The sequence below is a fragment of the Doryrhamphus excisus genome, linkage group LG17 (genome assembly GCF_037039965.1).
Source record: "Doryrhamphus excisus strain RoL-2023G ecotype Guam linkage group LG17, RoL_Dexc_Guam_v1.1, whole genome shotgun sequence".
NCBI lineage: Eukaryota > Metazoa > Chordata > Actinopteri > Syngnathiformes > Syngnathidae > Doryrhamphus > Doryrhamphus excisus.
Genome location: NC_136373.1, coordinates 4,664,902 through 4,676,962, shown reverse-complemented (window position 1 = coordinate 4,676,962; position 12,061 = coordinate 4,664,902). Strand labels below are relative to the sequence as shown.

At 42.8% G+C, this 12,061-nt stretch overlaps 1 protein-coding gene across 5 annotated transcripts in view; it reads left to right on the top strand.

The window, feature by feature from the left end:
• agrn (agrin) overlaps positions 1-12,061 on the top strand; it is a 240,434-nt gene that overhangs the window by 152,523 nt on the left and 75,850 nt on the right. For all 5 annotated transcript variants that reach the window (XM_078798098.1, XM_058085205.2, XM_078798096.1 and 2 more), the window contains 3 exons: positions 643-864; positions 6,012-6,209; positions 7,605-7,805. In XM_078798098.1, coding sequence (XP_078654224.1) covers positions 643-864; positions 6,012-6,209; positions 7,605-7,805 — 621 coding nt within the window. The remainder of the gene's footprint in view (positions 1-642; positions 865-6,011; positions 6,210-7,604; positions 7,806-12,061) is intronic.

The following is a 12,061-nucleotide window of genomic DNA, read 5'->3' as shown; positions in this document are numbered from 1 at the left end:
TGATGCCGGAGCGTACGCGGGAGAGAGTCGAGCCGACACCCCCTGCTCTGTGATGTTCACATTTCATATCTGCTTCTGCCCGGGAGCTTGCGGTTTTTAAATTATTGAGCAGAACCTCTCTTCATTTTGCCTGTCTTTGCTCCTTGTTTTTTCGGGGTTTTTTTTATTTTTTTATTTCTGTCCGTCCTCTATTTTTCCTTTTTCTTTGGCTGGAGCCCAGCCTCTCATGGAGATTCAAATGGCGAGCCTTTGAAAGGGCACATTGGGAACGTCAATTAATTCCAACGTTTACTGGAGCTGGCCGTGCAGCCATTGTTCGTAAGATGTTTCATCTCTCCTGTGCCACGGGGCAACTTTTTATGTCACTGTCTTCCATGGCACCAGTTTTGGGAGGCTGCTCAAAGATTCAGGATATATCAGGATTGACACAAAGGAAAGGAAATGACATAGTTGAGGCATCACACAAAGACAGTATATTCCAGCATATTTTATTTTTTTTTTTACTCCTCTAACAATTCTCTGAGTTGCTACACTCCTATGCTCTTTTAAACCCAAGACTAACCTAACCCAAGACCTTTCTCCAACCTCTACCGAACACTTCCCTCCAATCACCGTCCTAACTTTTGTTTTCTGGGCCCTCAGATCTTGACACGCCAAGCCCCTGCACGGATAAGGTGTGCGAACACGGCGCCGTTTGCGTGGTGAAAAACAATGAGCCCGTGTGCGAATGCCCGGAAGCCTGCTCACAAACATCAGACCCGGTGTGTGGATCCGACGGGCACAGTTACGGCAGCCCCTGTGAGATGCGAGCCATGGGCTGCGCCTTACAGAAGACAATCAAGATCCAACACAAAGGACCCTGTGGTGAGTAGATGCATGTTTGAAGCTAGCATAGTTCTTCTGTGTAAACGGCACTGGGATGTGGCATCAAAACCCTTAGAGGCGGGGAATCTCCTGATGACGCTACGTATATAAACTGGACTATTGTGCTGTTTGAATTTACTTATAATGTGTCATATGTTGCCCAGTTGGCACGGTGGTTAGCTTGCAGGCCACACAGCTAGGAGACCCAGGTTCATTTCCCCAATCGGGCATCTCTGTGTGGAGTTTGCATGTTCTCCCCGTGCATACGTGGGTTTTCTCCGGGTACTCCGGTTTCCTCCCACATTCCAAAAACATGCTAGGTTAATTGGCGACTCCAAATTGTCCATAGGTATGAATGTGAGTGTGAATGGTTGTTTGTCTATATGTGCCCTGTGATCGGTTGGCGAATGAACTCATGCTGCATGTACTTTCAGAGTGATGCAACCTGATTGATCTAAGTATCTTCTATAAGGCAGGACAAAATCCTGGTTTGACTTTTTTTTTTTTTTTTGTCTGACCTTTAAGCGGCGATACACTTTAGTCCAGATGAAAAAAAAAAAGAAAACGGAGCATACTTGTGTGTAATTGGGCTACATGAGTCACTTGGCATTATCTGGCTGTGTCGGCGCATCCGCTAATCATTAGCACGCAGGGGAGGACGACGACAACGACGACGGCAGCGGCGGCGGCGGGGCTTCAAGTAGAACAAATATCTACAGATCCACTTTGCAGAGACACAGGCCCAAGTAGAGATTTACAGCTTGTTAAAGCCACTCAGTGAATACTCTCGATGCCATCTTGGCAGGCCAATTATCCCGCAGGCGCCATTGGTGATTGAGTATTTTGTTTTGTTGTTTTTTTTTTTGTTTTTTTTTTGTCTCCTCACTTTTCACACAACTAAGTACGGCAGTTATCCCCCCACCGGTTTGACTCACTCAATATCCTCTTCACTGCAATAGATTTTTTTTTTTTTTGCTCTGCATATTTGGTGCTGACCTGACTTTTCAACATTGCTTAAATATGTTCTAAATTATTTGTAATTGTTTGAAAGCAACCATTAAATTAGTAAAAATAGGCGCCCTTTCATCTCAACTCCTTCGAAAAGTGTTTCCCAAGTGATGACGAGAAAGGCCCGTGCTTCATTCATCTACATGATGCAATTGGCAAGGTCAAAACGGTCACACTGCCTCCACTTTATTAGCTTTTCTGGTCACATATTACACCCCTTCTCAATATGCCACAGTATGCACGTTGTAATCTTAAACTTGTTTTATACACCGCACATTTCACGAGAGAGCTGCATACAGCTCGTCAGTGCCGGTGTTTTTTTTATTTTTATTTTTTTCTCTCGTCTAATTTGGCTGGTGAGATTGAAGTCACTTGGAAAACTTTACTTCAAGTACTGAATGCTGTGTCTATTGAGAAAAATACAGTGAACGAGACTGGCGCATTATTTCCCTGTTTGCTTGAATCACCAATCACACAGATAAAAAAAATTATTAGAATTAAAAAATGAATGAATAATACGTCTTACAGATCACTCACACACATACGCAAAAATAAATATAGCTACTTCTGATAAATCCCTGTCCATTTCAGACTTAAAATAATGCACAAATGTACATGTTTAGCATCAGCTACTAAGCTCGCATTGTAGTTGTGAGGGCAAGGTGAGGAGCGGGGAATAGTGGAGAGGAGACGATTTAAAATAGAGGAGCATATGAGACTTGTCGGTCCAATAAATTAGAAATTGACATTTCAAAAACACCCTGACACCACCATTGATAAAGGTCGAGTCCTTAAGGCTTTCTTTGTAAGAAGGAGTTTGCTTTACCCCGGAAAGCAGCTCAAGTTTAGCCTACCACAAAGCACCCGGTCGAGAGTGCAAGCGGCAGCTAAGGTTAGCAGCAATGAAATTAGCAATTTAGCCAACCGACGATCATCATACAAGCCAAGTAAGACGACACTAACGACCAAAATCAATATGTACAACAGAGAAAACTTTGCTAGGCTACTTGTTTTGTAACACAACGACAAGGTTCATGGTGTCCCTGCATTGAGAAGATAATTATTTTTTTGTTGTTTTTTTTTTTGGAAGAGCTTGCACCTCGGCCTTCCTGTGTCGAGCAAATAGAACAATCCCGCTGGTGGGATGCCGGATAGGAATGCCAGAAATGGACATGCCACACCACAGGTAGACAGATGTCAGCAGTCATGTCTTTATGCGACAAAGCAAGACACCTTTTGCTCTTTGGCAGCCCTTGTCGTCGCCCTAACAATGCCGATCCGACTGTCCGTCAACGTGCCAGGAATTGGCCAGCTGACGACCGATGGCCGTGATCACATGGGGTTATTTCTTGGCTCGTTCGTGCGGCTTTGTTGGGCGAAATCACAAAAATGATGAGCTGTAATCCCGGCTAATTATCACAGGCTATTTCTTCTGCTAACACTGTCTCTGTCTGGCTTCACCGAGGCTATAAAAACAATGTCAGCTATCTGCATAACTCAAGTGAAATCTTTTAGCAATATGATTATTCTTAAAATTTGATTACTCAATCCCGCCCACCACCTTTACGCTCACTGCCTCCGATGTGGTTCTTTTTTTTTGTTGTTGTTGTTATTTTTTTGGGCAGGTGGTGGGTGACCTTGTTGCCTTTTCTCGGTGGACCGGGAGGAGGTGCGCTTGGTTAATAGAAGCCTCAGCTGGATAACCGTCACCTTAGAAAAAGGGTCACTCATGCGGCTTTTGCCAAACAGATGGAGCCGAGATGCTCGAATGCTGTGAGAATAGGGAAAAATAAAAAAACTTTTCCTCACTCAAAATGATATACGCATACGTGAGATCATCTACATGACATTGGTTGGAGGAAGCAAGGAATGGAGAGGAGGAAATGGATGATTGGATGTTGTCACACACCTTTAGGACCATTCATTCATTCATTTTCTACTGCTTATTCTCACGAGGGTCGCAGGGGTGCTGGAGCCTATCCCAGCTGTCTTCGGGCGAGAGGCGGGGTACACCCTGGACTGATGGCCAGCCAATCACAGTGTACATATAGACAAACAACCATTCACACTCACATTCATACCTATGGACAATTTGTCATCCAGATTTTCCCCTTTCTAGTCGCATATCATGCATTGTTGTGACTATCCCAGTGTGTTTTTACTACAAACTGGTAAAAACCGAATCAAAGATATCTAGATTTTTCCCTTTCTAGCAGCATATCATGCATTGTTGTGACTATCCCAGTGTGTTTTTACTACAAATGTGTAAAAACCGAATCAAAGCTATCCAGATTTTCCCCCTTTCAAGCAGCATATCATGCATTGTTGTGACTATCCCAGTGTGTTTTTACTACAAACGTGTCAAAACTGAATCAAAGATATCCAGATTTTCCCCATTTTTAGCAGCATATCATGCAGTGCTGTGACTATCCCAGTGTGTTTTTACTACAAACTGGTAAAAACCGAATCAAAGATATCCAGATTTTTCCCTTTCTAGCAGCATATCATGCATTGTTGTGACTATCCCAGTGTGTTTTTACTACAAACTGGTAAAAACCGAATCAAAGATATCCAGATTTTCCCCCTTTCAAGCAGCATATCATGCATTGTTGTGACTATCCCAGTGTGTTTTTACTACAAATGTGTAAAAACCGAATCAAAGATATCCAGATTTTCCCCCTTTCAAGCAGCATATCATGCATTGTTGTGACTATCCCAGTGTGTTTTTACTACAAACGTGTCAAAACTGAATCAAAGATATCCAGATTTTCCCCATTTTTAGCAGCATATCATGCAGTGCTGTGACTATCCCAGTGTGTTTTTACTACAAACTGGTAAAAACCGAATCAAAGATATCCAGATTTTCCCCTTTCCAGCAGCATATCATGCATTGTTGTGACTATCCCAGTGTGTTTTTACTACAAACGTGTCAAAACTGAATCAAAGATATCCAGATTTTCCCCATTTTTAGCAGCATATCATGCAGTGCTGTGACTATCCCAGTGTGTTTTTACTACAAACTGGTAAAAACCGAATCAAAGATATCCAGATTTTCCCCTTTCCAGCAGCATATCATGCATTGTTGTGACCTTCCCAATGTGTTTTTACTACAAACTGGTAAAAACCGAATCAAAGATATCCAGATTTTCCCCTTTCCAGCAGCATATCATGCATTGTTGTGACTATCCTGGTGTTATGCTACAGAAAGCCCTCCAAAATATGCGTTATACAATATTCATGTCATGCAATGTCAGCTTAAATCTTGATTTCTCTGTAGCAAGCTGCCTGTCATGCACAGTCGTTGCTTTTCCAGCATAATACGACAAACGTCCCTCAGCATGGCTGATTTTCTCCATTTCCTGACTATCCGAGTGTGTTCACATCAATCATCCTGCACTCAAACATTGTGATTTCTAAATTTCAAGCGGAGAACAGCATGCCATGCATCGCTGTGACTTTTTCAATGTGTTGTAACAACCAATCATGTCACGCACTGAAATCGTGAAATGCACATGGCCTTTTTTGTTAGTGAGGATCAGCGGCATAGAAAACGGATTGGATGTCATCTTCGGTTGGCTTTGTCAAACATGGAATGACTGCTGCTGAGTACACTCGGAATAACCGATAAAAGCGAGTCCTCGGTATCCGTCAAGCTAGTTGATGAGCAGTGCCAGGCTCTCATTAAAAACAGCCACTGGCATTAGGACCAGTCTTCGTTTTTTTTTTTATAGTAGTACACTGGAGAGTTCTTCAAATGTCGTTTGTCAAAAAAAGCCGTGTGGCGTCGCTCCACCGCCCTCCCTCAAAGTACTGATTGATGGAGTGTCTGTTGGAGTGTTTCAAACTTTTTTTTTTTACTAGTTTGAGCTCTTTCGAGTGCTCGGGTAGTTCCAAATGTCTTCGCTTGATGTCGACTTTGCTCCTGGGAATTTTCAGGTCTTAGTCATCATTTTTTTTGCCCCCAATCCTTGTCTTTAGATCTGAACCTCGATAGAGATCTATCTGTGGAAAAGCTCTCATTCAATTGGACAGAATTTGCCTGTGGTTAAATGTGACTGTATATATTACTGTCAATATGGAAACTTCCAGTATATCTTTCATCACAGACTTACACAAAACCTTCCGTCCTTTCCTTCTAGATGAGGCTTGTGTCAACTGCTCTTTTGGGGCAATCTGCGACGCCCAGAGTGGGCTGTGTGTTTGCGCTACGGAATGTGTGGAGTCCCACCAGCCTGTATGTGGAAGCGACGGCACCACCTACAATAGCGAGTGCGAGTTGCATGTGCGGGCCTGCCAAAGACAGACGGACCTCCGAGTGGTCGGCCAGGGAGAGTGCAGTAAGTATTGCGTGCTTGCACTAACACAACCTCACCTTAACCTGCTCTGTGTTCTAATTATGTCAGAAGGGGTCTCAAACACGCGGCCCGCGGGCCGAATGTGGCCCACAGGACACTAGTTTGAGCCCGTTTGATATGGATGCTGTATGGTATCATGTACCCAGAAAAAAATATTACGTTGGATTCATGTTCATGTTAAAGGTTAAATAACTGTTAATAGTTATCCTCCCTATCCGTGTGGAAGTGGTAAGTTTTTGGCTATTTAAGTTGAAAGGAAATAACTTGAAGGCTACCGTTTAGGTCGCTAGCTCTCTAGTTTGCGAGTTAGCATGTGTCTCAAGACCCTGCAGTTGCGCAATATGTTGTAAATAAAGAGTATAAATGTGACTATAGTCGTGTTTTGTCATTGTACTATGCAATCAAGTCCATCCTACGTTTCCTTATTAGGCCTGTTACGATCAATAAATCAATTTATCGCACAATAAATAAAAATGTGCATGCATTTTTGTGTTCCTCCAATGTCTCTCCCTGCCAAACAGGCTGGATGACAAGAGGGTTCACTCTCTGCCTCTGTCTCAACCAACTGGGCGTGTTGGTTCTATAGCTGAATGAACGGAGTGAGTGAACCCAGTCAATCAGTCTCAGTGGGTTGAGTCAGGGCTACGAGAGTGTGCCATAGCATGCAAGTTAGCAAACAGAAATATGAATGGAGGCACAAAAGTGATTGTTTTTCTTTTTTTGTAAGGCAACCGCCACAGCTCCAGAGTGAGAATATTTAGGTTTTAAACGGCACGGCGGTGAGTGGTTAGCGCGCAGACCTCACAGCTAGGAGACCAGGGTTCAATTCCACCCTCGGCCATCTCTGTGTGGAGTTTGCATGTTCTCCCCGTGCATGCGTGGGTTTTCTCCGGGTACTCCGGTTTCCTCCCACATTCCAAAAAACATGCTAGGTTAATTGGCGACTCCAAATTGTCCATAGGTATAAAGGTGAGTGTGAATGGTTGTTTGTCTATATGTGCCCTGTGATTGGCTGGCGACCAGTCCGGGGTGTACCCCGCCTCTCGCCCGAAAACAGCTGGGATAGGCTCCAGCACCCCCGCGACCCTTGTGTGGAAAAGCGGTAGAAAATGAATGAATGAACAATGAACACTTACGAGCCGATGGAAGTGGGAACAAAGAAGTGGAATATGACCAACTTGCTTGTGCACCTCAAACACAACCATCCTGTCCAGTTTTCCCAAATGGGAAAAAACAACTGCCGCTCAAAGTGTAGCAGGGTCTTTGTCAAATCAATGCTTACTGAGGCAAAGTAAACAGAATGGTGCACGCTCACAGACGGTGTCGCTTTCTACATGTTAAGGCTGTAATGCTTCTCTTCTCCTGTGTGTTATCCAGAAACCTGTGGCAACACGGTGTGCGCCTGGGGTTCCCGCTGTGTCCAGAGTAAATGCGAGTGCCCACAGTGCTCGGACGAATCCTTCTCCCCGGTCTGCGGTAGCGACGGCACCACCTACGACAACGAATGCGAGCTCCGCCTGTCCTCCTGCGTGCAGAAAAGAAGAATTGACGCGGTGAAAGCCGGCAGCTGTGATGAAGGTAGGAAATGGACTTTGAAATGGCGTAATTATGTTAACCAAGCGGCCGTTGAACGTGTGTAATCATCTTAATCAACTGACCTGCGCTACAGTATTTAGTCATCTGTGCTGTGTCGCTAATGGCTGCGCACGCCACCCGCCGCATGCTAATGAACCGGCGAAGAGTGTATGAACTGTAACTATGCAGCCGTAAATACGACGCCATCACGGGGATTGGCTATTAATTCTGGCTAATTAAAGTCAAGTCATTTTTTTTTCTCTCTCTTTTGGGCGGTTGCCTTTAAATCAAGCACATGCACTAATTCCGTTTTCCGTTTCAAAAAACATGCTAAAGTGACTGCGATTTGTAGAATCCTGATTGCGCAGATAGATAATAGATTCAAGCTTTCTGAACTAATAGTGAGGCAAAACTTAAAAAGTGCCACACTTCTACCGCGAGTGTGAAAGTGAATTGTTCCGCCTGTAGCTCAAGTCAGGTGTCCTAGTGTACTGCTTGTATTCCCAATGAATTATCTCTAATTCACTGAGCAAATCATATCTTGATCGGTGCTGACAGTGCCAAGCCAGTGTAACGCGTTCCGTTCCTCAAGCCCGACTCCACAGGGAGCGACGAGCCAACCTCTGGCTGTCACGCAGATGGCGCCGCGCTTGTACCCCCGGTGACTTGTGGGTGATCACGGCGAGAGCAGGCGACGTGTGAAGGATAGCAGATTGGAGGCAGGTGGAGGAGTCGGGTGCAAATAGACAAAAGATGAATCCGCTTCCGTTTTTTTCAACAGCTCAGCTTGAGGTGTTGCTTTTCTTTTGTTTTTGTTTTTCCTGGTTTCCCCCCATTGTCTAGCACAGGGGTCTCTAACTCAATTTACCTGGGGGCCACTGGAGCTAGGGTCTGGGCAAGGCTGGGCCGCATCAGGTTTTCCCCAAAAATATATATTATTACTAATCTAAAAAAATATTTAATAAATTAATTAAATGTAATTAATTAATAAAAAATATTATTTATTAAAAACTAAAAATATACAAACTTTTTCAGTGCTTTGGTTCCGATTTTCTGAAAAATAAATCAAGAATAAAGAAAATCAATCAATCAATCAGTAATAAATAAATATAATAATAATAATAATAAAACTGCAAATAATAAAAACTTAAGAAACCACATATAGTTGGTGGGTAGACAAATTATTTTTTCCAGATTAAAATGAACAAAGCATTATTAGAGCCCTGTAGACATGACAAAACACGACTATAGTCACATTTATACTCTTTTTATTGACAACATATTGCGCAACTGCAGGGTCTTGAGACACATGCTAACTCGCAAACTAGAGCGCTAGCTCTAGTTATTTCCTTTATAGCCAAAAACGTACCACTTCCACATGGATAGGGAGGATAACTATTAACAGTTATTTAACCTTTAACATGAACATGAATCAAACGTAATTATTTTTTTCTGGGTACATGATACCATACAGCATCCATATCAGACTTGCGCGGGCCGCACCAACATTAAACTTTCATATCAAGGTGGGGGCCTCAAACTAGTGTCCACATCTGGCCGGCGGGCTGCGTGTTTGAGACCCCATTGTCTAGCACATTGGCCGGGGGCCTGTCGGGCGAATCATGACGCCCCGAAAAACCTCTTGTGGTCCATTTAACATCATTTCATTGACTCAGACGGTGACCTTTTTTGGATGTAGAGCATGAAGAAATGTGCAAGTCCATCCCAACCCCCTTCTCCTCCCCCTGCGCGTCACACTCATCGCATTCATCTCTCGCTCCGTCCACATTGTCTGCCAGTCGCCCTGCATCAGACCTCTCTCCCGAGGGTCCTTCTCACTAGATCGCATTGCCTGATGGCTTTAGTTTTTTTTTTTTTCTTTTCATTCTACGCCTCGTTCATACTGTCCCCAAGCATCCTCCACTTTCCATCACTTGCTCATTTTGATTCAGGGGCTTACACAATAGAATCTCGTCTCCTTTTTTTTGTACATGCGCCCACAGCGCTGAGCGCCTTGCCCGGCTGCCGCTTCGTGTCTCTTTCCAGTGTTTTGCGGTCATCTCCATCAAAAAATTGGATCTCTTGACAAAAGTGGCATAGTCAAGGGCAAATCGGGTGGTGTCTGCGATCGATACATTTCCCTGTGGGGACAAACATGAGGCATTTTGGGGGAGATTTTCCAGATCAAGTCACAGGAAGAAAGGTGATACGATTGTAAGTTCAAGCAATTACTTCATTATTATGACTTGGCATAGTGGAAATTGTGACGCTAAAGAGAAGTCCAGCCAATAGGTTTGAATCCTAACAATCAAGCGCTCAAAACAGAAGAAGTCCGTACCACCATGCGATGCAGGTTTTACGCCGCAATCTAGCCCCTGATTAGCTACAGAACTAAGAAGGCAGAGCTTAGAAACACTCATCCATCGCACTCAACCCTTGGCTTTCCTGGCGAAACATGCATGGGTATCTAAAGTGTGGCCCAGGGGCCATTTGTGGAACATAACAATAAAATCAGCAAAGAAAAAGTGGCATAGGCGTAATAACTAAAAATAATAATAATAATAATAAAGCTTGAATGTTGATACCAGTAATTAATAAAACCACAAAAATGTGTCTTTTATGATTATAAATATCAAAGGACAGTCCTGCCGCAAATAGCTCAACTCGAAGCTGAAACGCCTCTTTTGACATTTGACGGACAGTATAACTTGCCTATGAGAGAATCCCGGTCACTGTTGCCAATTTACAAAACTTAAGTAAAGGAAACAAAGTAAAGGAAATAATCCATTATTATTAGGGATGTCCGATAATTTCGGCCACAAATAAGATTATCGTCTTATATCATCCTACAAATCTGACATCAGGTGATAATCGGGATGAGAACCGATGTAGAGCAGGGAGCACAAATATTTGCGAAGATTGCAGCAAAATGACGCTGAAACTCTTCTGAATGGATGTAAATAGCATTAGCAGGGCTAGCATCGGAAACACATCAGCTAAATATTTTACATTATATTGGTCTAATTTATCTTTTTTTTGGTTTGTTTTATGTTGGGTAATCCTATGACAGGAACAGCATCAAATTACGGTAAAAATGCAAAATGAAAACGAAGCCACCATCCACCAGTAGGAGCCTAGATTTACATCCCTACTTGTATGCTTGTGATTAATTGTGATTAATTATGAGTTAACTTGACATAGTGTGATTAATCGTGATTAATTTGTAATTTTTTTTTATTTTTTGCTTGACTGACACCCATGATAGAATTTCTTATTATTATTCATTCATTTTCTACCGCTTTTTCCTCACGATGGTATTATTATTATTATTATTATTATTATTATCGGATTATATTCTTATAATATATATATTATTATTATATATCGCCCATTGCGTTTTTGTGTGTTATTAAGCTGCAATACTTGCTGCTAGAAATGAAATAATTCCGGAATGGTCTGTTCTCAATATCTGTTGCTTGCTCAGGGTTCATTCAACTTTGGCGGAGGTCTTCGCCGAGTCTTTGAGTGCTGTGCTCATTGAAAACCTGCTTTATCCGCTCAATAGAGCTGCCGGATGTGTCTTTTCGGTCATACAAGGTCTATTTCTCGTGCACTCCATCGGAGAATAAAAGCTCAAAGACAGTATTGGCTCACTCTGCTACAGACAACATACAAATGGGCACACTTCAAATCTAGGATAAGCCCAAAGAGGAGGTAGGATTTATTCTCCTTTTTGAAAAAAAACCCTCCTCTTTAGGTTTGCTTGAGGGAGAGGATGGCGTCAAGAAGAAAAAAAAGGATAACCTTGTTTTCGACAACGTTTTAGTTAGCAGTAATGAAAAATGACAGCGGCCCCACTGCTGACCATAGAGGGGGAATTTATCACCTGTTTAATTTCACACTCGGGTAGGCCTGGCTTTCTAGCTTTAGCATCTTTTCACTGCTCAGGCAAAGTGGCAAATTTGAGTACCACGCAACCTATGTTGCCTCTGACCCTTTCTTTAATTAAGTGGATATTTAATAAATTGCTTTCAGAAATGCTGAGCGATGTCGTTGTTGAGCTTTTTTTTTTTTTATAACCTACGCTAATATGTTACAGAGTGACTCTGAACCGTAGAGCATCTGCTCTACTCCACCATGTACCACATAAGCCATAATCAATGCTCTACATTGTTTTAACACCCGACACATCTTCTACCCTGTTGTGTTGAAAGCAATTGACACTATTTGAGAAATATTGAAAACAATGATCAGTCACG